At 35.8% G+C, this 27,796-nt stretch overlaps 4 protein-coding genes and 1 long non-coding RNA gene across 6 annotated transcripts; all 5 read right to left on the bottom strand.

The window, feature by feature from the left end:
• Window positions 1–2,269: 2,269 nt before the first annotated feature.
• Window positions 2,270–5,838, bottom strand: MICU1 (Mitochondrial calcium uptake 1). 2 transcript variants are annotated; one of them, XM_090158965.1, is made up of 10 exons: window positions 5,417–5,838; window positions 5,182–5,347; window positions 4,925–5,125; window positions 4,739–4,813; window positions 4,441–4,552; window positions 3,857–3,939; window positions 3,604–3,798; window positions 2,862–3,114; window positions 2,700–2,789; window positions 2,270–2,639 (listed from the first exon to the last, which is right to left on the bottom strand). In XM_090158965.1, the coding sequence occupies exons 1-10, from the start codon at window positions 5,737–5,739 to the stop codon at window positions 2,485–2,487; spliced, it is 1,653 nt and encodes a 550-aa protein (XP_090015091.1). In that variant the 5' UTR covers window positions 5,740–5,838; the 3' UTR covers window positions 2,270–2,484. The 2 variants fall into 2 exon arrangements, with proteins under 2 accessions (XP_090015091.1, XP_090015092.1); XM_090158966.1 differs by lacking the exon at window positions 4,739–4,813 and having other exon boundaries at window positions 5,417–5,836.
• Window positions 5,839–12,209: 6,371 nt separating this feature from the next.
• LOC149927049 (heterogeneous nuclear ribonucleoprotein F-like) lies at window positions 12,210–16,400 on the bottom strand. Its single transcript, XM_090158477.1, has 11 exons — window positions 16,258–16,400; window positions 15,833–15,923; window positions 15,618–15,773; window positions 15,412–15,555; window positions 15,024–15,162; window positions 14,324–14,502; window positions 14,159–14,263; window positions 13,907–14,088; window positions 13,694–13,829; window positions 13,380–13,634; window positions 12,210–12,768 (listed from the first exon to the last, which is right to left on the bottom strand). Exons 2-11 carry the CDS (start codon window positions 15,921–15,923, stop codon window positions 12,512–12,514), a joined length of 1,644 nt encoding a protein of 547 aa, XP_090014603.1. The 5' UTR covers window positions 16,258–16,400; the 3' UTR covers window positions 12,210–12,511.
• Window positions 16,401–16,647: 247 nt separating this feature from the next.
• LOC149927048 (AN1-type zinc finger protein 4-like) lies at window positions 16,648–19,678 on the bottom strand. The gene is made up of 10 exons (XM_090158494.1): window positions 19,259–19,678; window positions 19,056–19,179; window positions 18,844–18,987; window positions 18,717–18,771; window positions 18,542–18,658; window positions 18,355–18,481; window positions 17,460–18,291; window positions 17,343–17,398; window positions 17,143–17,276; window positions 16,648–17,042 (listed from the first exon to the last, which is right to left on the bottom strand). Exons 2-10 carry the CDS (start codon window positions 19,171–19,173, stop codon window positions 16,907–16,909), a joined length of 1,719 nt encoding a protein of 572 aa, XP_090014620.1. The 5' UTR covers window positions 19,174–19,179; window positions 19,259–19,678; the 3' UTR covers window positions 16,648–16,906.
• Window positions 19,679–19,977: 299 nt separating this feature from the next.
• Nurf-38 (Inorganic pyrophosphatase Nurf-38) lies at window positions 19,978–21,995 on the bottom strand. The gene is made up of 10 exons (XM_090158124.1): window positions 21,551–21,995; window positions 21,351–21,466; window positions 21,162–21,281; window positions 21,016–21,102; window positions 20,788–20,914; window positions 20,679–20,719; window positions 20,513–20,599; window positions 20,365–20,450; window positions 20,176–20,285; window positions 19,978–20,116 (listed from the first exon to the last, which is right to left on the bottom strand). The coding sequence occupies exons 1-10, from the start codon at window positions 21,771–21,773 to the stop codon at window positions 20,085–20,087; spliced, it is 1,029 nt and encodes a 342-aa protein (XP_090014250.1). The 5' UTR covers window positions 21,774–21,995; the 3' UTR covers window positions 19,978–20,084.
• Window positions 21,996–23,616: 1,621 nt separating this feature from the next.
• Window positions 23,617–24,434, bottom strand: LOC149927046 (uncharacterized). Its single transcript, XR_016474013.1, has 2 exons — window positions 23,944–24,434; window positions 23,617–23,880 (listed from the first exon to the last, which is right to left on the bottom strand). It is a non-coding gene; the product is annotated as an uncharacterized LOC149927046 (long non-coding RNA).
• Window positions 24,435–27,796: the final 3,362 nt, after the last annotated feature.

The following is a 27,796-nucleotide window of genomic DNA, read 5'->3' as shown; positions in this document are numbered from 1 at the left end:
CTTCCAGTGGTCATTGGTTAACTATCCGTTGGCTTATGGATACTACAAGTGACGTATGATGGCCTTTCCCTTCTTTATAAAGGTCGCTCGTGGTTGGCTTCACGTGGTTGCGGGGGGGGGTCAGAGGTCTTTCGGTTACTTTTACTTTCGTTTTTGAAGAAAACATCCGGGGTTGAAATTCTGCCCTTGACACTGGATAAGCGGGGGAATACGGTCGTGGTACTACTAGTTCTTGTGGCGGGGGACGTGGTCTCGATCTCGGAGACTCGGAGTAGGCCAAATTCGCTTCTCTGGTCTCTTTAGAGTTACCTGGAAGCCGAACGGAGAATAGCCATTCGAAAATATATCTATGGAGTCGCGGTCCGCTGAGGGTATTAAGTAGTTAAAGTAGACCTACCCCGGGCGTGCTTCGTGATTGTTGGAGGTCTTTTATATGTCCGTGCCAGCAAGTCTACGTATATTGGGAAATACTGGGCCACGCAGAGGCAAGCCTTTTATTAGCACCACATTGGTGACGGATTAAATATTAGCTTTGTGGAAGGCGGGGATTTAGTTTATAATTTATCTGACCTATACTATTTAAGTTATCCACTTAATTTTATGTTTAAGGGCGAGGGTAGATCATTTGCTATGATCCATCTAAATTTCACTTAATTCCAACAAGTCGTTCCGAAGTTATTTAATTTTAAGGTTAATGTTAATTGTAAATTAATTTAATCACTTTGGGATAATTTTTATCGGGGTGGAGATTTCCGTTCCTTTGATGTATCGAGCGTGTGGATTAATTAATCATTACTATGAAAAGGGGGGATTATAACTTTAACATTGTAACAAGATGGTCAAAACCAGTAATTTTCTAGAAGGCGGGGTTTTTTATTTATATTAGAATCATGTGGCGTGAGTCGAAAGCGTAGGAAAATAACACTATTAACAAAAGTAAATAAAAAAAATCAGTATGCCTGTGGGAAAGGTGAACCTGAAGGGTTACAAAGCCTATCTTTATGATTTTATCCACAGTAAAAAAGCAAGAAAAACGTATTTTTAAATCAGATAGCTCTAGGTGCGTTTGTAGGTAACTGGCTAATTGTCGATTTATTTCTTAGGGAAAGTGAAAATAGACTCGTACACACAATTCGCAGTAGTTTTAGTTTTTTTTTCTTCAGCGGGTAAAGCCCGGCACAAGTGGAAGTCGCTTAACAAAAACATTAAGTGATAAATTTTGACGCCCATTTCCAACCTTTTCCAAGTTTTAGGGGTACATTGTACCCCTCTACAACCATTCCTACGCCCCTTTGTGTATTTAATATTAAAACACACTGGAACCGTTTAGGAACCGGAACCTATAAATCAAAAATTTAAGAACCGGAACCGATAAATCGAAAATTTAAGAACCGGTACCGAGATAGTCCAAAAAAATGGAACCGTTGCATCCCTATCCTCTCTGACAAAACTCAGTGTAGAGATTTACAGTTTTAGTTAAATCCTTTAGCGAAGCTAGTTAATTAATTAATCAACGCAGAATGCTAGCTTAATTACAAAACCAGCTAAATAAACCTTATGTATTGGTTTTCAAGAGCATAATTATACTGATGTCATTCATAAATGACACAAGTGTCTACTATTTTTGACACTCCATTAACAATTCAAAAACCAAACCCCGCTCAATTTCACAAAATAAACTATTAAATATGATAAGTTAAGTTAGAAGAAACCACCTATGGACTGTGAGAAAGATGATAAAATACGCGAATAAGTAGATTAGTCCATAATTAAAAGGGATAATATAGCTTTGAGCAAACAAAAAAAGCGAAACTCTGATCAAATAGATCTTCGAGTAATAAACTAAATTAAAAAAAAAATTCATCTATTAAATATGATGTACTGTGAAATGACCCTTTACATTTTAAAATTTTTATACTAGTTTTGAGGGTATTCAATTATATTTTTAAAATCTATAATTTTTTTCAAATCTGGGTACCTGCCAGGGTTGCCAGTTTCCTATGGTATCTGGAACAGCTGGATAAATATAGGTTTAAAAATTAGGGAATTTATTTTAGGTGGAAAATAGGAAACTTTTACTAAAATATTGGTAAAAAAATACAAAATCTTGACACAAAATAAGTCAGGGAAAATCTGGAAAAGTCAGAGTTTGATTGTGGAAAAACTGTGGCAACTCTGCCTGGTTTTGTTACATAAAATAGTGCTGAGATCTTACCAATGAATTTAAATTTCCATATTTATGTAAACCTGAAGTTACTATTGAAATGAATTGAAATTTTTCATAATTTAATAACAGCAGATGTTTACAATAATCTATTAGCATTGAATAAGATGGCTCATCATAAATAACTTAGTATTTACAAAAAAAAACAATGATTTAAAGGCAAAATCTATAAAAGCGTAAATGTAACAATCTTATTTTGAAATATACTCTTTAAGGAGGAGAGGGAAATGTTAGTTAAGAAATGGTGAATGAGATTATTATCACACGTCCAGAAGAACCGGTTTTTTCAACATTGCGCATTTCCACATGGAATTAATCAGTTTTACAAAACCGGTATCTTTGGGTTTTTCAAGGCCTCTTTGCAAACGTTCTTTCATCATATTCACAAACTCCTTATTGCTAAGTTGACCATCCACTGGAATCGAAAATAAACTGTAACTAGTGATTTTCCTACAAAAACTATGAAAATACATACAGTTTTCATCAAATAAAGTGAAAACAACGTCAATAACATGGTCTCTGAGTTCTACGTGGGCCACTGTTCTTGCAACATGTTTTAAGGTTGCTAAAATAAACGATTCTACATTAAATTCTTGACGAAAACACATTTTAAACCTAAGAATCAAAGAATATTTACGAGGATCGATAGAAGCCCCGGCAATATGATAAAAGGTTAATGCAGTATCAACATCATTAATATTGTTGAGAAAGTGAAAAAATTGAAGATAATCATCCAATGTTATTCCTTCACTGTGGCCTTTAAATCTCTTTCTGACGCGTTTCATCATTTTTAATTGCTTCTTATCAGACAGCCCGGCATAAGTTAATAATAAATCAGCAAAATCTATTTCTCTAATCATGTTTTCATCATTGGGTTCTTTTCTTCTGAACTGCGAAACAAAAAAATTTCAGGACTTTTAATCTCATTTTTCAATTAAATACTAGGCCTGTGCGGGTACTCAGACTCTAAACCCGTTTTTTCTAAGGCTCGAATGGGTACCCGAGTCCTTTGCCAAGACCTAAAAATTACTCGAAGTGGACTCGAGCCAGTAGAAAAAAATCCTGACGAGTCCATTATTCCCCTTGTGCGATAAATTTAAATTCCCGGAATGGCGCTACAGTAGCTATTTTAGTACACAGTTTGTTTGATGGCAATCATGTGGCTAACCTTTATTTTTACTTACTTACTCTATTCCGGGTTTTTAGACTAATTTGAGTAACTTCAAGCTGAAAATGGGTAAACCAACAAACTTTTTGGACTCGAATAAGACTCAACTGGAACCATATTATTTAAGGACCCAAGCAAGTCCAATTTTCCAGGACTCTAAACCCAAAAACCAAGACTCTCAGAGTACTATTAAATACGATAAAACAAACACCTCCAAAGTTAAGATTTCCGTTTGTAGTTGTTTTTGAAAGTCCAAAAACTTTTCCACGGTGAGTTTTTGATCAAGTTTTTCTCCAAAGAAATAAGTGGCCAGAGCGCTGCTAACGCCTTTATAAATATTACCGGTGTTACCATGATCTCTGTGCCTCATTCCTATGCTGGTTTGATTGCGGATTATAGTCTGAACCTGATAAAAAACAAATATTATCAAGTATTCTCTCATTTTCAATAGTAGGAAAACAAACCATTTCAAATTCTTCGTAGTCAACATTCCCATCTCCGTTTAGGTCAAACATTCTGAAGGCAATTTCAAAATGTCTTCTAGAAGCTGTAATAAAAAGGCGTACTTATTGCAATTAGCATTGTTATTATTAATAATTAGTAGGGGTTGGGTGGTTAGGTCAATCCCAATTGTGATCATATGGGGACCCTGACCCCAGACGCTGTAAGTCAGGGATCCCCAGGTCTGGGGTTTTTTTTGGTCCGGTTTCCATGGTTTTCCAAATCTAAAAAAATAAGAAAAAAGCCTGAAGAGCGCTTAAATACAACCAAAGCGGGGAAAGGGGGGTGGCAAGCCAGCCTATTCTCTCATTCGAAGGTACAAAGGTCCACTCGCCAGGCTCACCTCTCATTCGCCACTGTTTTGATTTCGTTTTTGGTTTTACTTTTAATTAGATGGGCTACTTTTGTAAAAATTAAAATTTCAAAAAACCCCCGACCTGACCCAGTTTTTCCAGTTTTTTCTCTCCCAGACCCCGACTCAAATGTCACCCCGTATGATCACTAAATCCCAACCAATTTTTTTTACAATAGAAATAAAATTTCATACCCGAAAGAATTGTGAGGAGGAAAATATAATCAGAGAAATTAATCAATCCAGAAGCTCCAAGCTTGTAAAAAATACTATTTTCAGAGAGAATTTTTTTAATTCCCTTAGAACCCTGAAAATGTGGTTAAAAAAATAAATTTATTTATTACATATATAACGGAATTAGGGTTTTGGGAATTAGTGAAAATCATAATAATTCGTTTTCATTTAAAATAGAAAAGAAATCCAAGCGTATTAGTAACTGTTAGATAGGATCATGCAATAGAAAAGAAAAAAAGTGTTAGTAAAAGAGACCCACTGAAGAATCGGCTTCAAAGCCTTTTCTGTTATCGTGTTCAGCCATTATTTTGCGTCCCGACATAAAGGAATCACTCTGATAGCAAAAACCCAAAAGACACCATAGTTATTAGTGGTTATTTGAAAGGACGCAAGATTCCATTTAGGTAGATGATAGTTAAAATAGGGGACTTGACGCGGAATTTACCCTAATTTCGAGTCTTTTGTACTGATCTAAGCCAAAACCTTCAGGCTGTTTTATTCCAGGTGTAAGTGAACGAAGGAAGTCTTCCGGTGTCATGAAGATATCATATTCCCCGTGTTCATTTTGTACCCTCAATGTGGCAAAGTAGCGAAATATTTTATCTGGTGTAGAATAAGCTCTCATACGGTTTTCATATTCAATAATCTGTAATATTTGAAATAAAACTAGAATAAAAGTTTAAAATATATATATTTTTTTACTTTTCGGTCATGAAACCCAGGTTGATCTTTCTTTTTCTTTGCAGGAGCAGTTTCTTTACTTTCAGTCTCTTCACTTTCTACTTCCTTAGCATTGACAGTTCCAAAGGTTTCGTGGGCGTACGTTAAGGCATCAACGCGGAAATATTTCTTATATTTTTCAGGTATCCTTCATTAGATCCAAGCATAAGTACAGTAATCAACATATATAGTTCATTAAGGAAATATTTTGACTAACCTTTCTGCATACCATTTCCAGTCTAACAAGGGATATATCATAAGCAACATTATCATGCCATAATAAACCCGCGATATAGGACTAAGTTTTGGATATTTCCATGACCTTTGATGGCCAAATTTTTGGAAATTCCTAGTCAAAACGTTATTAGAAGCTGTAGGCTTAATATTTACATCTCCATTTTCGCTAGTTGCGTTGATTAGCCCAGGCTTACGAAAAAAAGGAAGATTTCCAGTCCTTAAGGTCCGGAAGAAGTTCGTATGTGAATGGAGATTTAACTTAGAATAATATAGCAAGCTTTTTCGTGCAAAAATTAAAGACATTTTAAAATATTCAAATTCAGCCTACATTTCTTTTACATTCTGAACAGATTTAGAATATTATACAATTTTTTACGTGATCGTACTGTACGGACAACTGAGATACGATCATACCAATATCGTTCAACCGAGGACACGGATCTAAGTTGGCAGTGGTAGAGAAAAGTGTAGACCCCCTTAAGTTTATTTTTATTGAGAGCCACTGGCCCAGGGGGGGGGGGGGGGGGGGGGAGAATTGGGGGAAAAATTTAAAATTAGGTAGGGAAAATAGGAAAATAAAAATTGGTTACGTTACTTACATAACATTTATTAACTTTAAAACAAGCAAGTATATCATAATATCACAAGCAAGTATATCATAATATCACACATAATCATTTGTAACGCTAGATCCGAGGGGCTGATCACTCAGCGTAATCGGTGTACAGAGCCGTACCTTTGACTGTACTAATGGGATTACGCGTAATCTTTGAAGTCCCTGCCTTTGGCAATGCTAATCTAAGCGTAATCAAGCGTAATCGGTGTACAGACTTTCTAAGAGTGGTTAGCCCATAGAAATCTCATAGGTAACTAGAATGCTGCCGTGTAACTGGCAAATGGGCCAAACGCCGTGGCAGACGATAGCCAGATCTCAGCCAATCAGAGCTCAAAGAGTGGTTCTGCCAAGAATTTAATGTCACCAGAGAGAATGACGTCATCTATCTCCCGCTATAGTAGCGGATTCAAGGAGGATTATTATCCTCCTTGGCGGAACCACTCTACGGCCTCTCATTGGCTGAAGGTTCAAGGCGAACTGGCGTCAAGCTCGGCCGTAGGCGGCAGCATTCTAGTTACCTATGAGATTTCTATGGGTTAGCCCCTCGGCTAGATCACGCTCTCGTATAGGGTAGGAAAACAGAGTTTCAAAAACGGCGTACAAATCATGTTCCAGAAATTTCCTTAAAATGTTTAATAAATATTTTTTAATTAAATTGAGAGCCCTGGTGGCTCGCAACCCCCGTTCGAATGATTTATTTTAAGAGCCCACTGATTTTTATTAAGAGCCATTGGCCCCAAGACTCCCGCTAATTCCAAGTCTGGACAAGGTTATTTAATTTTATTTAAGAATTAATTAAAAGGCTGATACTTCCTGGAGTTTAAAATATTTTATTTACAATTACATACTTATCTAAATAGTAAATACATTACATGGTTTATTTGCAAACGCTAACAGATTAAAATGTTACCTTGGTGTCAATTCAATTTATTATTTTTTTTTAGCCTTTTAATTAATTCTTAAATATTTCAAAATAATCCATAGAAATCGGATAACAAACTAGAACGATTTTTGAAATTTTGTCGTGGGGTCCGATTAGAACTTTTAAAAAACCCTGCCTTTGGCCCATGCTTTTCGTTTGGCTGTCAACGAAAGTTACGCCATTGGTGCCAAACTGGTGAACTAACACTCTATTTCGCCTAAAATTAAATGGTCGACTTTAGCTCGACGCTAACGCGGTTTTTTTAAAATCTTTAAAGTAACTTTTGTTTAATTAAAGTTGAAGAATGGCTCAAAACTGCGTAATCAAATCGTGTAAGAGTACATACTCAAAAGAAAACATATCTTTTCACAGGTTAGTGTTAGAAATAGTTTTCTTTTTACCATAATTTCCAATCGCTATAAGAACGCACTAGAAAACGCGTTTCTTTCAAATCATAGGGTACGTTCAACAACTAGGTAACGTTCATTCAACGTAATCTTAAAAAAAACTCAACGCTTCAACGGTGGGTATCGTGACGTCATCAGTTGTTGAACGGCAAAATAAATTCAACGCTTCAGCGTTGAGAATTTATTTGTTGAACGGGGGATGCGTTGGATTGTTGAATTTTTTTGGGCGTCGTATTCAAAAGTCATGGAAAGGAAAAGGAAGCTTGCCTCTATAATTTTCGTTAATGACGATGAAATAGAGGATGATATATTGGAGTTACATTCAAAATCCCGGTTTAACAAAAGAGTAGCGTTAGGTTGGCAAAATTGATCAGACGCTTCTGCAGACGACCTTTTAGCGCACTTAACGTACTTACAACGTCTCCCCTAGGCGTTGAGTTTTTTCCTCAACCGTTGAGCATCGTGACGTCAATACCGGAAGTTCTAAAAGTCGTTCAACAACTTTCAACGCTCCAACCATAGAAATCTCATAGGTAACTAGAATGCTGCCGCCTACGGCCGAGCTTGACGCCAGTTCGCCTTGAACCTTCAGCCAATGAGAGGCCGGAGAGTGGTTCCGCCAAGGAGGATATAATCCTCCTTGGATCCGCTACTATAGCGGGAGATAGGTGACGTCATTCTCTCTGGTGACATTAAATTCTTGGCAGAACCACTCTTTGAGCTCTGATTGGCTGCGATCTGGCTATCGTCTGCCACGGCGTTTGGCCCATTTGCCAGTTACACGGCAGCATTCTAGTTACCTATGAGATTTCTATGGCTCCAACGCTGCCACCGTTGACTCCGTTTCCTAGTTGTTGAACGTACCCATAGAAAGCTAGTTTTTTTAAATAAAAAATGAAGAATGGTTCAAAATTCCGTAACTAAATATTTTAGGAGTAATTACTCAAACAAAAACATATCTGTTAGAAATAGTTGTTTTACGAGCAATGGTTATGGGGGAAACCGGTGCACAGTAATGGTTTATCGCGAATATCTACGTTAGTATTGTATGTACCATATGTAACATAATTACTCATAAGTGTGCCAGAAAGAACGTCTTCTCAATGAGACCTTGTTCACAGGATATGACGTAATTGACGTCACTTTCCAATCGAAGACGGCTTTTTCGTCAAACTTGGTTTGACGGGGAGGGAAGGAAGTTAAAACCGGTTTTGCGCGTCGTTCGTTCGTGATTTCTTTGGTGGCTGAGAAACAAGGTCTCATTGAAATTTTTAATACAGTCTACAGAGATGTTATATAGAGGCATACTTATGAGTAATTTTGTTACATATGTATGTAATACATATGTATGATATTTTTAATACGAAACAAATAACGAAATACGTGGAATTTTTGCCGTTAAATAAGCTTAGAACGTATTTCGTTATTTGTTTCTTATTACAAGGAGCGTTCGCCATCATTTAACTAAGATTTAACGATAGTAAACGGGTTTTTCCGTTTCAAAATACGCAGTAGATTAAACCGAGGCTTAGGACTGGGCAAGATTCAGCGCCTTAAACTTTTCGTCTACTTTAAAGATACATTCTGAACGAACCAATGGATGAAAAGTTAAATAAACCTTGAAACTTATTTCAAGTAATATTTATAATTCACTGATGACAAAATTTGTGAAAAGTAATAATATCATTCCGAATTACAACCTACTTTCCTAAAATCTCATTTAGCTTTCTAATACGCGCGTTGACAACACAAACTTTACCTAGACGAGCAGATGTTCGGTTATCTACATGGTGCGGGGAAAATATTATTTTTGAATGTTATAAAGCGATAAACGATTTTTCAAGACGATTTTATATTACATTTAAGTTCATATAAACGGGAAAAATTGTCAGTGGAATATTTCTTATATCATTTGGTAGGTTAATTAACGTTTAATTATCGCCAACTTTACATTAATTTCAATGGGGCGGGGAAAAACATTTAACCAAGTTACGCGCGAGCGCGCCTCTAGAGGCAGCGCAGATGGCGTTACTGTCGTTTTAGCCAAGAATCTAATCGGTGCCTTGTCATCCATTCGATTAAGCGTTCTAGTTTGTTTTCCGATTTCTATGAAATAATCATGGGACATTTTTTTTTAAATTTATGATTATTTAATTTTAGCAGAAGTAAATGAACCGAGTTATCGAAATAGGGCTCAGAATCGGGGGGCGTTTTCCTTATGAAAATCGAATCATTAAAAGCAAATATCCATCCCCGTCTTTTGACGCGATAAATTGCACTTGGGAATTGTGGGTATTATTATGTTAATTTGAAAACCTAGTACGTCCATGGTAATTATTAATAAAGAAAACAGTTTCGAAAAAGTCTCATGGGTAAAAAACTTTTTATTAAAATCAAAAAGCCGTGGCAAGCTTTCAACCGTCCTCGCGGTCTTCGTCAGGCACACTAATTACAAAATATACAGAGAACGTCCCGACAATACGTATTATTTACAACTGATACCAAAAATTATTTTTTAACATTCGTTAATATTCCCCATAGTTTCGCCTCACTGTTCCCCTCCTCCAAGTTTAGCCCCCCTTCCCCGGTACTATTGATAAAAACCCCCTCTATGAATTTCCGCCTAAAATAATCAAGCTCCAAATAAACTAGTTCAGGGTTATCCCAATCTATTGTATGTTTAAAATCTGTTTCAATCAAATGTTTTGCGATGCCATTCAAACTATCTTTTTTCTTACACGCGTATTGGTGTTCTTTTAATCTAATTTCTATAGACCTTTGGGTTTCCCCAATATATGTCCCTCCACAAGTTTTACATTTAATTTTATACACTACTCCTTTTTTATCCAATTTTTTAGTTTTTGGTTTAAATTTCCTTAGTTCATTTTTTAGGGTTTTATTCTTTTTGCTAATTAATTTTATATCGAATTTACTTTTTAATAGTCTATTCAATATTTCTGATTTATGTTTTATGTAGGGTAACACCAACACTTTTTTTAAATCTTTTTTTTCCCTAGTGTCTATATCATTCTTGTTATTCTTTACAATGTTGTTGTTAAAAACGTCATCAATTATTTTTTCTGGATAGGCTGATTTTAAAAATTGAATTTTAATCTTGTTTTTATCTAAGATTGGTTGATCAGAAATATTCTCTATTCTAGATTTTAACCCTTTTACTATTCCAATTTTTACATTTCTACTATGTTCAGACATATAATTTAAATACCTGCCCCAATGCATTTCTTTCTGATAAATAGAAAAAATAACTTTCTTTTCATCGGTATTTCGATTTAATAATACGTCTAGAAAGGGGAGGTTTCCATTAATTTCTTTTTCCATTGTAAATTTAATATTTGATGGGTCGATAGAATTTATAAATTCTAATAGGTCATTACTATAGTCTCTAGTATCTTTTATTATGGCTAATATGTCGTCCACATATCTTTTCCACCATTTTATATTTCAGGTTTTTCTTTTTTTGGAGAATATTTTTTCTTCGATGTCTTCCATATATATTTCCGCTAGGAACGGAGATAAACTACTGCCCATACTTAGGCCCCGAGTTTGTTTATATAATTTATTATTAAAAGAAAAACAGTTGAATTCTAAGCATATTTGTGTGAGTTCTATTAAAGTGTCTATGTCTAATTTAGTCCTCTCCTGTTCTAATCTAATTTTTAACACTTAACACCTCGGTGACCGGGACACTGGGGAACAAGCTTACCACATCAAAACTTATTAATTTGTCAGTGGGTTCAAGTTCGATGTTTTTAATGTCCTCTACCAATTGGGTAGAATTCTTGAGCCTTCTATTATAGGTTTCGATTAGCGGGTTAAAAATGTTAACCAGATATCTGGACAATCGATTACACGGTCCATTTCTTGCTGATACAATCGGTTGCATCGGGTGGTCTTTCTTATGCAACTTAGGTAGGGCATATAAATATGGAGTAGAGAAGCTATGTGAAACTATACGATTATTATTATTATTATGTTATCTGAATTACTAAGAGTAAAACTCATAATTAACAAATAATTATATAGTTTAATAGAACATAGAAGTTACATTCACATCGTGCAACTAAATCATATTTGAACTATATAACAGGTCATTTACGAACCTTAATGGGTACAATGATATTCCCCCTTTAGAGAAAACCAGGTAGAATGATATTCCCCCTTTAGTGAAAATAAGGTAGAATGATATTACCCCTTTAGTGAAACAAGGTACCATGATATTCCCCCTTTATTGAAACAAGGTACCATGATATTCCCCCTTTAATGAAAAATAAGGTACAATGATATTCCCCCTTTAATGAAAAGAAGGTACAATGGTAATCCCCCTTTAATGAAAACAAGGTACAATGATATTCCCCCTTTAATGAAAACAAGGTACAATGGTAATCCCCCTTTAATGAAAACAAGGTACAATGATAATCCCCCTTTAATGAAAACAAGGTACAATGATAATCCCCCTTTAATGAAAACAAGGTACAATGGTAATCCCCCTTTAATGAAAACAAGGTACTTCCTTGATTTTGATTTCAAGCAATGTTATGGGGTAAGGCTAAAAGGCACAGTGGCGTAGCAAGAAATTCGTTAACTATGTGAATGTTAAGAGTGGGGTCGAGAATTGGTGGATATTTAGTAGTCAAAGGTAGGCCCAAGGGAGGGGGGGTCTTGACCCGGAAACCCCCCCGGCCTACGCCACTGAGCAGAGTACAGTTACAATGATAATTAGAAAAATATTTCATGAAATCATTGCAAAAAGAAATAAATTGATTAGTATTCAATATTGACAATTTTATTTGCCTTAAAATGGGAAAAAAATATACACACAATACAAAGCCTATTAAGATGGCATTCTTACTTCAGCATAAAAATGTATAGATAAATTATCCTATCTATTGACTGGTACTGCTTTTTTTATTTAAAGAAACCATTATTTTAACAGTGAAATAATGCTGGGAATGTGTATGGCAATGACAAATATTTTCATTATAATATTTAAAAATTGACAAATTCAATGTAGGTAATGATACAAAAATGTTGTACTAGATGGATGATGTTTGTTGATTTTTTAATGGAGATGATTAAAATTGACCAGAATGGGTTTACCCGCGTCAAGTTCTAAAAGTTGGTAAAATCGGGTACACCCATCATTTGGCCCATGCCCATATTCCCCATTCCTGGATTTCCCATCGGGCCACCTGTTCCACCGCTGCCTCCTCCAAAATTTCCGCCCATTCCTGTTCCACCGCCGCCATAGAAATTGTTACCAGGATTGTTCCCCATTCCTCCTCCCCCTCCCCCAGAATTCATGTTTCCCATCCCTCCCATGCCTCCACCGCTCATACTGCCCATGCCAAGGCCAGTCATACCTCCAACTGAAAAGATAAAATTCAAAATTTAATTAAATTCATTGAAAAAAAGATTACTAGCCAAGTGCGAGTATGATTTTCAGACTGAATCAACTCAAGTATCATGTACCAAAAGATTCTGCTTTTAAGTAGTTTTAAAATTTGGGATTAATAAAACCTAGCGATAAAGTGCTGATGAAAAAAGCAATTGTCATAATAACTATCAGTTTCAATTAGAAAACTAATGGCTATGGCGAAAACTGCAAGTATGAAAAAAAGCCTAAAAAGGTCAAACAACCATTTTGTTCTGTTAAACCATAGCAGTTTGGGTTTGTGGGATATTCCTGTTCAATAATTAATACACTTATCAATTATTATTATCATACATTGATATTAAGCATATCAGTTTGTTACTCTTTTTTGTTATAAGTTTGTGGGATATTCCAGTGTTTAATTAATTCGAGCTTAATGTCACCATGTCAATGCCATTAGAATATATCAAGAAATTTTAAATTTACATCTGCTATTCGCATTTTAAAGCAAAAGTTTGGCTAAAAAAGGGTTTTTGAGTTCAGTACAGGTTCTTAAAATAAATTGGAGTAGCACATGTCTAATTATCACTTGCGAAGAGCACTTACCACCCATTCTCCCTGTTGTATTTCCAAAACTGTTGCCCATCTGGTTACTACCAAATCCACCCATTCCGCCACCGCCCATTCCTGTGCCTCCATTGCCAGAGTTCATATTTCCTCCAAAGCTATTGTTTCCAGGATTGCCCATCATTCCGGTTCCGCCATTTCCAGAATTCATATTTCCTAAACCACTTCCTCCAACACCACCCCCTCCCATGGGATTTGGTGTGGAATTTAAGAATAATTCGATATAACGATGCTCTACATGAAAAAAACACCACTTCAATAAAACCAATTACTTATTTGAAGAAAAAACTTACGCATGTGTGATTTATCTTTGCTCATTGCCTTGACGGCTTCTTCGTGAGAAGCAAACTCAACATCAGCTTCCCCGGAGGGTCTTCCACCATTTTCGTACAGGATATGTACATTGATAGGATTAATGGGCCTGAAAAACTGCGTTAAGCGGAGAAAAATTAAAATAAAGTAAACTATCTCATAAATCGACACATTATCTCAAAATTCAGTCTTACGTCAAACACATCTTGTTCAATGGCCCTAAAGGGCAACCCTCGCATATGTACAAAGTGGCCGCTATTGTTAAATGGACGATTATTGCCTGAAAAACCTCCCCCACCACCACCACCTCCTCCTCCTCCTCCTCCGTTAAACCTATTGTTTCCCATGGAACCACCTCCCATATTTCTATTTCCAACTAACAAAATACAAAGAAAGATAAGGTTAATAACTATTAAACAAGATGCTTTTACTACTAAATGAAGTACATGAGTTCATGGTGTTTCCTCTCATTCCACCACCTCTCCCAAAATTTCCGACTCCAAAGTTTCCACTTCCTCCGTAATTACCGTAATCATCGTCATTCATCATCCCTATAGTATAATTCCATCTGTCAATTTCCCATCATTAAGAAAGGTTTAATATTAAATAACCTCTGAAATTTCTTCCTCCTCTTGACATGCTACCGTACCGCCCGGTGGGTCCACCAAACCTATCTACATTACGATCATAAGGACTAGGTCTGGATGAACCCATTTGTCGCATTTTCGAAACACCCATGCCAAGGGCAGCTCTGACTTCTTGTAGACTACTTTTAAAAATCTCTATATATCTATAATACCAAAAAACATCCGACGGTGACAGGGTTAATTAGTCAATGAATGAGGAAATTTGCCTAACTACAGAATTGTTTTTAAAAATAGAGCGGTAGAATTAGGGACAGATACTTTTGAATGAAGAGTGGGTATAATTACGAGTATAATTTAATCCGATGATTTTATTTTCTTTCCATTTAAACGTCCCTTGTAGAATCATTTAACTCTGCATAACCCTACAAGTTCACCCAACAAATTCCCAATTTAAGAGTATTTTTATTATTTTAAGTCGCAGTAAATTTAGATATCGTTATTTTAAGTAAAAGTCTCAGACCCTCATTTATCAATTTCCCTCGCTTAAGATTTATAGCAAGTTAATTCTTTACTCTTATACTCACCCTTCTATTACCTCATCCCATTCTTAAGAATAAATAAAATATTTTTTGTTGTTAAGAGATAACAAATAAAAAACAAAGAGATACAACGCAGGCCCTTTTCGACGGATTCCCGCCTGAAGCCCTTTGGTAAAGATTCCCACCTGTGCCCAATTTTTTCCTTGTGTTTCCCCATCGCATTTTCCGCTATTTCCCGTGAGGCAAACTGGACAAAAGCCTCCCCAGTGCTTCTCCCCTGGTAGTCGGTGGGTAGTGTTATCCCATTGGGAACAATCTCCAACCCTTTAATCAAAATCCAGCCCAATAAACAAACATCAGGTAGACGAAAAAGAGAAAAAAATACACATGTATAACACTCAACTCTTACAGCTTAATTTTTTACGTGCCCCATAGGCTCCGCAATACTTTTAAATATTTAATTAAAACTAGTATTTAAAAATATTCCGCAAAAAATATTTACATTAAAGATTTATTAACTTTAAACTTGAAAATTTAAAAGTTAGTCATTCCGCGCTTGATAAATGGGCTTACCTGAGAAAAATTGTGCAATTTCCTCTTTGGAACAACCAAAAGGTAAACCGCGTAACCTTATGCATCCATCGTTGAGGGAATCTTCTTGATGAGCACCACTCCTTTTAACTACCCATTCCATTTCGCTTCTCTTAGATTTAAATACTAGAATAGAATCACTTAATGAATTACCCTTATCAAAATGATGTACACACTGTTTATTATACCTTCGATATAACGATGACCCATGTGCTCATTGTGTTTGTCCAAGCCTTTTTGCATATCTTCATCTGTTTCAAGCTCAACGTAGCATTCTCCACTAGGTCTACCCTCTCTGGACAAGGTCATATGTATTCCATCCACTCCACTTTTAATTTTACACACTACCAAACACATTGATTATTTTATTATAATCATTAAAACTATTAACAGTTATCTTTACCAGTGAAAAATTTAAGTATTTCTTCTTTTGTAGCTGACCAAGGCAATCCACGAATTCGAATCACAAATCCTTCTTCATCATCTCCCGCCATCTTAATATTTGTATATTAAGACTATCAGTATTAAAAATATAACAATGTGATAGGCGAACAATTTTGAAATTTAATAAAGTTTCCTAAGAAATTGAAGGAACCAACTAATTGTTTTCTATGTTCGAAAACTAAATTAAATAACTTTATAATTAATAAAAAAAGGTAACCGGCGCAAAAAGTGGGAAACAAATCGTTAATGTAAGCCTAATATTTCTTTGTTTGCCAAGTTAGACCTAAGCCTTGGAAAATAAGAGCCGCTCGTTAGGCCTAACGCGATTGTTCATAATATTCAAATACTGGAATTAGAATGATATAATACTTTTAAAACACTTACCACTAAATAAACTTTTATGTTGCAGTAATAACGCGAATAAATACTACAAAAATAATGCGATTAATCTAAATCTACCGTTATAAGTGTTCAGAGCGAAATGCGGCGAGACACAAGTCACACCACTAAAATGCGCGTAAAAATGGACGATTGATTTCTTTTTTGCCTAACGCCGCTTACGGGCAGTGCGGCAGGGAAAATTATAGGAGGATTTACCTGATACAGTATGATCCCACTACTAGATAAAATGCTCCCGAATTCGAATACATTACGCATAAAATAATTTGAATAATAATAGTCTGTAATTTAGGTAATTAGAAATGGTACCTCAACGATACCAACTTTTATTTTGAGCTTTAAAGTTTTAAAAAATTTAAAAAAGCATGACATGAAAATACAAAGATACTTAAAACTTTCAAAAATTAGCTGAAAAATTAATTTAAACTTTATTTTTAAAATGACCAAAACCCTTAAAACGGAAAATGTTCAAACTTGACCGAAAAAATGGTTAGAGGTCAAGATCGTTGTACAGTGGAAGCTACTGGAGAGCTCTGTCTGTCACCCCAAAGTGCCTCTTTGGTAATTGTCAAAGAAATAAATTCTACCGCTTATAAGGTTCTAAATTACCAAAGTTCAGGTTATACTAAAATAATCAAATTTTAGGCAACTTTGGTGCAGTTATCACAGGATTGCTGAGCTGAAGAAGTCTTCGACCTTCGGTTTTAAAATCGTGAGAGCAATGATGAACCTCTGGATAACGATGAGTAGCGCAAAAGTTTTTTCCGCACCTTAACATAAAGAGAAAAGTACACTCTTGTGTTACGAGCGTCTTTTGAATAAACATTAACTGAGTAAATTTAGGGGTTTTGGCTAATATACTATACTTACCGGCAATTGTAGCTAGTAGCCAGTCCGGTTTTCTTGTTACACCAAGTACATCTTTTACTCTTCTTTTTGATCTTTATCGGCGGAAGTTTCGAAGCCGCGGAAGGAACTCTCTCATTTTCCTCAAATTTATCTCCCTTTAAATGAGTCGAATTCGTGATACATTCCATGATGTTGATTTCCAAAAAAATTTTAGTCCTTACCGTTTTTGAACCAGTAGAGTTACCATTTGTACTTCTATTTTTTGAGCTTTTGAAACCTACAAAAAATTATTACATAACTTTAAACTGGAGTGAAGTAGGGAGAAAACGCGCAAGTACCTCTAACACCAGCGGCCACGATAGCTCCAGGACTCGAGACTCTGCTCAACGTTTGGTTCCTACAACCAACTTCGTGGACAGACTTTCCAAAGATAAAGTTCTTGTAATGATGATGACTGTGCAAATGTACATTGTGAGCTTGGTGTTTATGATTAATTTTGGGCTGATGGTGACTGTCTAGTGGACGATAAATGTCGTCACATTTCGATGGCGTGGTTTTGGGTCTATTCTCCATCCATTTATCTAGTTCGGAAAGGTGCAAGTAAGCGGTAGACGGAGTACCCGCAACGGACGAGAACCGATACGAATCTTTGATTTTTACGGCCGTCAGGGTGGTAGGCTTGAAAGAAGAACCGCATCGTCCTTCTAGCCCTTCCTCGTCGACGGACACGTCCGACTGAGCCTTGACCAGTGTCTTTTCTACTGGTGACGAGATGGAACCCCTTCTACGTATGTTACCAACGAAACATGCTTTTCGATCACACGAACAACCGGAACAACAACAACAGCAGCACTGTTGTCCGAGAGCTGACCGAGCGGTGGCGGAATTATGAGTGGAAACACCAATTCGAGTGTTGCGTTTACCCGATAAGTTCTTACTGGAAACGGAATCTCGGTCGGCAATTTCAATAACCGAACTACCAGCCGAATTAATAGATGGTAACCGTTCTGATGGCATGGGTGAATTCTTGTGACTAGCAGTCCCAGGAAACAGCGACTTTTTCAAATGAGGTAGAGAACCTTGGGATATTGGTGGAAGAAAACTATGTTCATACGGACTTCCACGATGTAATACAGAAGGAGACGCGGCCTTTGTCTTTTTCTTTTTGGACTAATATTAAAACTATTAAATTAGTAATACGAAGTGTTGATGATCTAAGTGAAAGACGAGTACCTTTTTCCCTAAACCCATACTCTTTAGACGTCTTTGCAAGAGAAGCACCTTTTGTTGTAATAACTGATTCTCAAGTTGACGGCCAGCGCTCGGTTCTCTTTCCAAAGACTCCGCTTCGGATTCACAACTATATTACAATGCCATACACTTAGTCACTTATCAATTGCTGTAAACAATGAAGACTGACCTTGGACACCGAGATAAAGGAGGGCTCCCGTCCTCTTCTATTACAGTGTACCAATGAACTTTATCGCCATCGCGTAATACCACAACGGTCAAGGGACGACCATCCAATACATCCGGCCTGTTTTGGTAAATTTACTTACAAAATGGCAAAACATTAATAACTAAAATCATCGTACCTTTCTGTTTCGAAAAGCTCAGCCATGGTGTAGACGCAATTCTTAGCGTCCATGGCTTATGATTATAAAAGAATTTTAAAAATAGAAGAAAACTACGAATGAATAGTAACAAAAAAACAACTGATACCCTTTCGAGTATTGATAGGTCCGCCACGCATACCCAAAACCAATTTGAGTGTGGAACCATCCTGAATGCGGCAATCTTGCAGGGAAAAATCGTTTTCAAGCTCTTGGGAACGCCAAATTAGATGTTGTTGCGAGACAGGAATTCCTAAATATTATAATTAGAGTTGAAAACAACTATTTTTTGGCTGTGGAAAAAAAAACGAAGTTGAGTACCTTCCAAATGCTGAATTTTGGCCTTGATGGACATGACGGTTTCCAAAGGTGATACTTGGAGTTCGAAGGCTGTTCCCGTCAGTGTCTCAATGAACAGTTCGAGTCTCTCGTCCGCCATAAAGGACTGAAGAAAATCACGAAATTGAAGATATTTTACCATGCAACTTGCAGGAACACCATATACCAAATTACGCTATACGTACCTAATAATCAAATTCATATTAAAACAAATGTTTCGGAAGGCCGAAATTTACGAAATTCGTTTCCTTCAAGCGGCATTTTAAAATAAAACGGGTGCGTCATTTCGCGAAACGCAAAAGTCTTCGACGTGGTACAGACACATTCCAGCCGAGTGGGCAAATACAAAACTTCTTAGGTGGTTAATAAAGGGTATGGAATCCTCTACTTAAGCTTCGGCTCAGTCATCAAGGTCACAAAAATCAATAAGTACGAGTCATTGGAAACTCAAACTTTGTTGCCATGGAAACTAGTGTTCAAAAGAATTCTTGACCGCTTGTAATGACCATTACATTCTCTAACGTAAACAATTCTTTGTCACGCAACCGCGCAAACCAAGGTTTAATCTTCAGAGGCCAATAAAACCTTAGCCAAAGAAAGTGCGTTTTGTTGTTTCATTTTTCAGTTACAAAATACGTTTTATAGGCTAAAAAAACCTGTTCCACCACAATCAGGTACTTTGCCCAGATATTTAGGCTTCTGGGCAAATTTATGTTCAATTGTTTTTATATAACAACTGAATTTAAGTTAACCCTAAAACGTGTTCCTTCTTTGGAGATGTAAGCCAACTTTTAGGAAAACAAAATATTGCCAATAACGAAATTCTAATCAATGTAAATATACTTTATTAACCATTTTTATGTTAAATATATTATGCTACTACATGAAATGATTCTATTTCAAGTGCAAAATATTTCTCTTGATTTTATTTTTATTTAAGAGCGTAAAAAAAGTAAAAAACATCGCTGAACAAAATGGTGGACACAGTATTTCTTTCAATTAATTCAAAATTCATTTCAAGTTAATGAAATGCCATTTATCAACTGTAATAAAAAGATAAGCTTTATCACAAAATAATATAGCTTTTATATTAAATAATTACCGATTGGGTCGATAGAGCCAGATGTTTCTGGAGCAGGAACACTATCTATAATAGATTGACAAGAACTTTGTTCTTTCTTAGAAGGGGAATCTTCGACACTGACGTTGGTACTATAGTATATGAAAATAGTAGAATTTCAAACAAAATGTTGAAAAAAAATTAACTATTAATACGAGATACAAAACTTACATGTCCAATTCCTTTTTGTCAGAATTTCCAGTAATCAACTCCTTCCAATGCTTATGAGTTTCTTCGATCACGTTTTCGGCAAAATCCTATTTATAATTAAATTTCTTATTTATTTTATGAATTTTTCTTCCGATTTTATTGATTTTACCCGATTTTTAGCTTCACCATCAAATGCAAACTTATTTTCAGGTTTTCCGTCAGGAATTTTATAGATTTTAAACCATTCGTGAGTAGCCTGAAGATCACGTTTAAAAATATATTTCAATTTGAATCTGTACAAGACTACATATTTAAATATTCAAAAGTTAAAATACCTTCAAAAAACCTGGTAGATGTTTTTCAACATCCTCAATATCTATAAGAATATTTGAATATTTATCACATATGCAAATGTTATTTGAGTTCGAATTTAAATAAAATTACCATTTAGATCATTAGCTAAAGGATCATTCACGTCAATTGCTAATATTTTCCAATCTGTTTCTCCCTCATCGATTAAAGCAAAGGTTCCCAATACTTTCACTTGTAGAATTTCGCCTCTTTTAGCAATCTAATTCCATTAAATTAAAGAAAATTAACAATAAATACAAGGCCTTTCAAAAATGTTAATAATATAAAAAGCCTATAAAAAATCTAAAAACATTGCCTTACTTTGTAGCCAATTTCGCAAACATCAATTGGGTCATTGTCACCCATACAACCGGTAGACTCGTCAATGTAAGCTGGATTTTCCCAGGTCTAAAAAATTCCCTTTTATTTAATTGAACTTGAATTTATTGGAAAATTCCCAGAATTACTTGAGGAATAGCACCATAATTCCAAATGTAACCATGATGGGGAAAGCAGTTATGAACAAATCGTAACTTTCCCTTTTTAACATCTTGTTTAATGGGATTTAAAGCTTCTTTTGTGGCAATCTGACAGATCAAATACGCAAAAATCAATTTAATTAGCTTTTTGCAGGAAGGTAAATTTGAAGTACAAACCTCCATCTTAGCATTGGTCCACCTTGGTACTTCAACAACCATGTTGTAGATTTTTTTCTTCGCATCAGAGAACATGGGAATGTCATGAAATGGAGAAATAGGGCCATTCTCATCCTCTGAAATTGATGAATTAGATTACATCCCTAATGCCAAGATTGTTTTTTCTATTTCTGTATTTAAAAGATCCATCAATTTCTTACTATAAAATAGCCTGTAGTCCAAAGAATTTGGATTTCCTCTCTCAACTAGAGTGTAGGAAGACATCTTTAAAATGTTATTAAAAACTGAGTTAGTAGAACCAAAGCTACTGACGTTCGAACTAGAGCGACCGAAATCGAACTGAGATAAAATGTGCCGCAAATGATTGTGGAAGGACCGGTTAAATATTTTCCCCAGAGTACAGTTACACAACACGCGTAACATTTAGCGCTACAGCGCCAGGCTCCACCAAGTAATTAGGTCTGTGTCCAATTTTCCGGTAGAGTTTTAACAAAATCAATAAATTTGTTACGATATGTGGTTTCTTCGATAAATTCGATTTTAATGGAGCAGTACCTGCCCCCAGAAACTACGCGACCCTGACATCAAAACTAAAACTTTTTCTTAGAAAAGGTTTCCTCTCTTTGTTTCCGAAAAGACTCGTTAGACGGCGCTATACAGTTGAATATAGCGCGGCGATTCAAAAATGATAATTAGTTTTAAACATTATTAACCTAAACTGAAATGAAATTTCATTTTTTCCCGGATTTACAGTTTGCTAAACACTTGAATATGTCTAGAAAAGAAGCAAGAAAGTATTAAAAAATATCAATTGTCAAAATTCGGTCAACCTAATCTACTTATATATTTTGCTATGATAAGAGACGCCAGTTCCGCAAAGACCTTCCTTTCAAGATAAGCCTACCAAGCGAAACAAACAATTACCAACGTTTATCTCCATAAATTAGAGTAGATCTCTGTTGCGACCTTTAAAGATATAATCATTTTCATAAGAGACATCTAACAGATAAACGTAAAGAGAGTCAAGGGCACACCGAAGAATTATCATAAAACTTCATCAGAGATTTTCCTTTAATCAGAATTTAATTGATCAGAAACCGACTTGTAAACTCATTGGTCTTCTTTGCGAGATGGCAGTGTTTAATTACTGGGACTAAACTGAAGGTAATAAAGTCGATAAGACAGAAGTACACAATTTACGAGGTTACCGCCTACTTTTTCAAATTTTTTTTTAGTTTTCGCCTGGCACCATCTGGTGGGCAAATGCCGTACATGAATACTTCAGTATATAAAACAAGATGTCACGGACATTTAGATACACACAATTCCTCCGAGGTATGAAATATATTTTGAATGGTACGTCCGCTTGCTAACGCGTCACACGTAGCCCTTGTCAGCGCCTCGCTAGGGGAGATTTTCTTCTTGTGATGACGTTACTCCGTTACTAGCTCTCAGTAAAATATTCCCCAAGTGACAAACTTATGAAACAATATATAGACTTATGATTAAAGTAATAAGCGCACAATAACCACCTAAGTGTAAATTTCAACAAAATAGCAACCACCCTGTACTTTAATACATTCAGGGCACCAATTCTTAACAAACGAAGAGTAACTTAACCACAGAAAATAATTACAACGCTATATCAGAGAGTGTAAAGATTATGAGAGGCGTCTCTCTTTCAAAAAAGCGTACTAACTTTTTTTTCCCAAAAATGTCCACTACTACCGTAAGAGCGATGGCGCCACCAGTGGCGCCGTTCTCACAGCGCGTGCGTTTCGATGTTAGGTTTAAAAGAGACGCAAAAACTTTCCAGATTTTTAATGCTAGTTTTACAAGGTTTTTAAATAATTTAGTAGGTCTGGGGTATATTCTTTTGTTTTAAATTGTAAAATATCGAAAACAAGAAATCCTTATTTATCTTTTTTAAGTTTCCAAAGGAAAAAGACTGGTAAATTCGCATTTTCATTAGATAGGCTTATTGGCATATTAACTTAATATAAAGTTTAGTTCTATTTTGTGGCTGAAATATGTAAATAATGATGGGCTTACAAATAAAACTACGGAATATTTACACGTTAACCATATAATTTGCGCGAATCATTTCATTGATGCCAGTTTCATGAATATTATAACTAAAAATAGGCTCACACCATCCGCTGTGCCAACAATTTTCAGCCTTAATGACTCTACACCATTGGAAATTTCAGAAAATGGTAATTTCAATTCAAGCCTTGCTACTCCTCTGGGAAGATCTAAAGGATAATTTTGGTTTTAAGTTTTTATTAAAGGACAGGATTAGCCAAGATTTTGTAGATAATTTTCTTGGATCTATAAGACAGAAAGGAGGCAACCGTGAGTCCGTGATCATCCCAATCCACAACAATTTTGAGCTGCATACAGGGCGGCCTCTGTGAATAATCTCTTGAAACCACCGGATTCTAATTTTGAAAATCTTGTAGTCTCGCAAAGCCAGGGACAATGTTCCGATGAAGACTTAGAATTTTGAAATTCTATTGGAAGTCCAAACCTGCTAAAACAAAATGTTCTTAGTTACATTTCAGGATATCTAATTCACCGCTGCTACTCAAACCTTCAATGCTCTTCTTGCATAAGTCAACTCAAAAAAGACAATCCAATTGTAGACCCAACAAATCTGCTCTTTTACTTTAAAGCTTTCAAAACAGCAAAGAATTCTTCTATCAGCTGCTCAGCAGCCTCATCGTACCAACTGATAGTTTCTTTAAATTTGTAGCGGAGACAAATGAATTAAGTATTTCACACCAGTTTTAAGCTTTTATCGCACATGACAAATATTAAAGGACGTTTGGAGAGATTCATCATTCAAAGAATTGACAAGAAATATTTTAAAGCTAATGAAGATTCTCCATGTGCAACTGCATACCAAAACATGATATCTTTTTTCATAGAATTCTGCATACATAGTTCCCTTAAGAAACAAGATCTCAACCATGAATACATGAAAACCCAGAAAAGATTAGATAGGAAACTGTTAAAAATACAACATTAATCTCATTTTACCAACTTCAATGTTTCCTCGTATTTTTTAATTTATAACGCTCTGTTCTCGTTAAGCCTCGGCCATTTTATAAAATTTCCAATGAATTTCCTTGGTTAATCAAACAAATAATTCTTTTAGTATCAAAATATTATAAATAGTCCGCTTTCTTGTACTTACGTTTCTTTATTTTTCATGAAATTGAATTTTATTAATTTTAAATTAGCATAATTCAACTATGTTTAACAGCCATGACTGATGAAAAACTTTCCGGATGTTTACAAAATTTAAAAATTTTCCAGTAGCGACATCGTGTGTCGGATAGTATCGTAACCTCTCCTATGGGCGCGCGCTCTCAAAATCTTGTACGAAATTTTAACGTTACGGGAATAGGAAGAGACGCCTCTCATAATCTTTACACTCTCTGGCTATATCAATAAATCACCCTGTTCATTAGAAGCAATATTTCATTCACCTTGTACATTATCTTGATAAGCACACTATAACAACCTAAAAGAAATTTTTATCAAAAGCAGCACTTTCTCAACAACCTAGTGCATTAACAACGATCCTAATCACCTTGTTATTCATCCAGTGAAAAATCAATTTTATCAATGTATATTTGGGGGTGACACCCGACTGTGAAAAAAAAAGTTGGCAAGTAAAAATATACCTCTCCTCGGAAGAATTGTCCCTAGCGGTATTAATTTCTCGAGATGACCCTTAAAGATATACCTCCCCACTTCAGAGTTATTTACTAAAAACGTAATCCCGGTTCAATCCCGCCCGGTATAAAATTTTAATTTTAATTAAAAAACAACAGAGTTTAATTTATTCAGAATAATATAAATTAAGTAGCTACAACAGCGAGTTAGATGTACTAAAACAATGCACAATTGTCACCTCGGAGAGGTAAAAACTTACACGAACTACAGACTAGTAAGTAGCTCACCATGATGTGCGCCCCGGGTGTCACCCATTCTAGCTACGCCACTGAACATAGCTTAGCCAATACCTTATCTAACAATAGTCAAGATAGCATAACGTGGCATAGCCAGCACCCTGTATAACCAACGTGCGGTGCCCTAAAAGGCAGGCTGAAAGTATCCAGATAATGAACACAGTTCGTAGATGTTTCCATGGTCGTAGATCAAATATTGGTAGTCAGATTTCGCTTGTATTCTGAATCTTGAATTGGTACATAATAAGCCTTTCTATAAAGTCATTACGCTTGTTGAACTTGTTTTAATGAATCGCTTTCGTCACGAGAAACGTAGGAGTTCAGTTCAGTTTTGAAGGTTAGATCTTTATAAAAAGGGTGACTCGTCGAATTTTAATTCGTGTCTTGTTCAACTTGTTAAAATATGCCACGCGCTCTTTAATATTTTAAGTTAGAAGAAACCACCTACGGACTGTGAGAAGGATGATAAAATACGCGAAAAAGTAGATTAGTCCATAATTAAAAGGGATAATATAGCTAAATCCTAAACAAATTTGAAGAAATTAAAAAACTTACTACTAACTCGTACCCAATAGGTCTTCGAGCAAAAAACGCGAAACTCGGATCAAATAGATCTTCGAGTAATAAACTAAATTAAAATTAAAAAAAAATTAATTAATTTTAATTTAGTTTATTACTCGAAGATCTATTTGATCCGAGTTTCACGTTTTTTGCTCGAAGACCTATTGGGTACGAGTTAGTAGTAAGTTTTTTAATTTCTTCAAATTTGTTTAGGATTTAGCTATATTATCCCTTTTAATTATGGACTAATCTACTTTTTCGCGTATTTTATCATCCTTCTTCAATATTTTAGCCATAGAGATAGAAGTTATTCTTATTCTAATGTCTATGATTTTAGCGTAAAAGGCTCGTGCATTTTTTTTTATTCAGGGAGTACGCGCGAAATCGCTCGAGCCCCTGGACGCTAAAATATCAAGACGCACGTGGAACGTTTTAACAAGTTGAATAGGACAAAAATAGAGTTTATGCTAGCGTCTATTGGCTATCATAATGAAACGTCACGAGTGACGCGTCCGATACATCTAAACAAGAAGGTCAATGTTACTTTATAGAAAGGCCTATTCAAATATCGCGATAGTGAGTACGCGGGTTGTGGTGTCCCGCGAATTGGCCAGAATTACCACTTAAAATTAAAACTTCTAAATGCAACCTTAAACGTAGGTCGGAAATGATCAGCACTAACTAAAAATATAATTTTCAACCAAGTCGGTCTGAATTTAAAGCATGTAGATTTCAAGTCGAAAATCGTCAAAGGTCACTAAAATGGTCACATGACCATCTTGTGGGCCCCGATCTCCAAAATACATAAAGAGCTACCGATCCTCTCGATCGAGATATCCTTGGCCCTTCTAAAGCTCTAAGCCTAATCTTGGGGAGTTATGTAAAATACGGCGGCGGTGGCATCGGCTACACTTTACGTGAAATTAATACACGTGTAAAAACTTTCATAACAGGAATGGAAGCCGTCTTATTATATCGCGTATTATACTAGTGTGTTGATTTTTGTTCAGGCGGAATTTTTGGAACAAGCTTATAGAGAGAAAGAACGAATTTAAGATTAAGGAGCTCGATACATTAAAAACAAGTTATAGCGCGTGTTAGAAAATTAACTTTTGATTTTGTTCCTACAACCTTTAAAGGGAAATCGATAACCTTTTTTAAATTTTAAAAGTTGCCCAAAGCGCTAAATTATAAGTAAATAGTGACAGGGCCGTCTTTACCTTTCAGGCGCCCCTGGGCTAATTATATTAGGTGCCCTTTTATATATTTTTTATAGTATGTGTTTAACAGTGTTTTTAAGAAGAATGTACTGTTTTAAAAAAATTAAGGGCCAGACGGCGCCCCTCCGGGGAGACGCCCTAGGGCTTAGCCCTACCTAGCCCAATGGTAGAGAGCGGCCTGATAGTGACGCGCGCAACTAGCACTCGGAGTGGTAACAAACTGGATTCGAAAAACCACTTTGGTTAAAGTTTCAGAATAGGGCTCTGCTGTCAGTTCGAGCTGAAGAGAGACCAAATTGAAAAAAATCATTACTTTTTTTCATTTATGCTATTAAATGTTAAATATTTTCTTGGAATATGAAATTGATAGGTTTGGGTTAAAGCTAAAAAAAAGGGACGTCGGAGCGGAAGTGTAGGGGTCCCTTTCTTTTATTTCATTGAAAATTTTCAGTTTCGGGAGTCGGAAGTAGAAAATGAATAAGAACGGCGCATTTTTAGTGAAAGTCGGAAAACATCCGACTTTTCCCAAGCCTTCGACCACTCTGCCTCTCAAAACATGATGCAGCCATTCTTCCAGGGCATTATACAAAAAAACCATCCGTCTAACTCCGTTCAAGTCCGCTGACACGTCGTCTATACATTTCCGTCACCACGAAATCAAACGAACCGCACACATCCAAGCCAC

Source organism: Leiobunum rupestre, chromosome 9 (assembly GCF_980474605.1).
Source record: "Leiobunum rupestre chromosome 9, qqLeiRupe1.1.hap1, whole genome shotgun sequence".
In the NCBI taxonomy this organism is placed as follows: domain Eukaryota; kingdom Metazoa; phylum Arthropoda; class Arachnida; order Opiliones; family Sclerosomatidae; genus Leiobunum; species Leiobunum rupestre.
The sequence above is the reverse complement of the archived record's forward strand: the minus strand, read 5'-3'. Positions and strand labels throughout refer to the sequence as shown.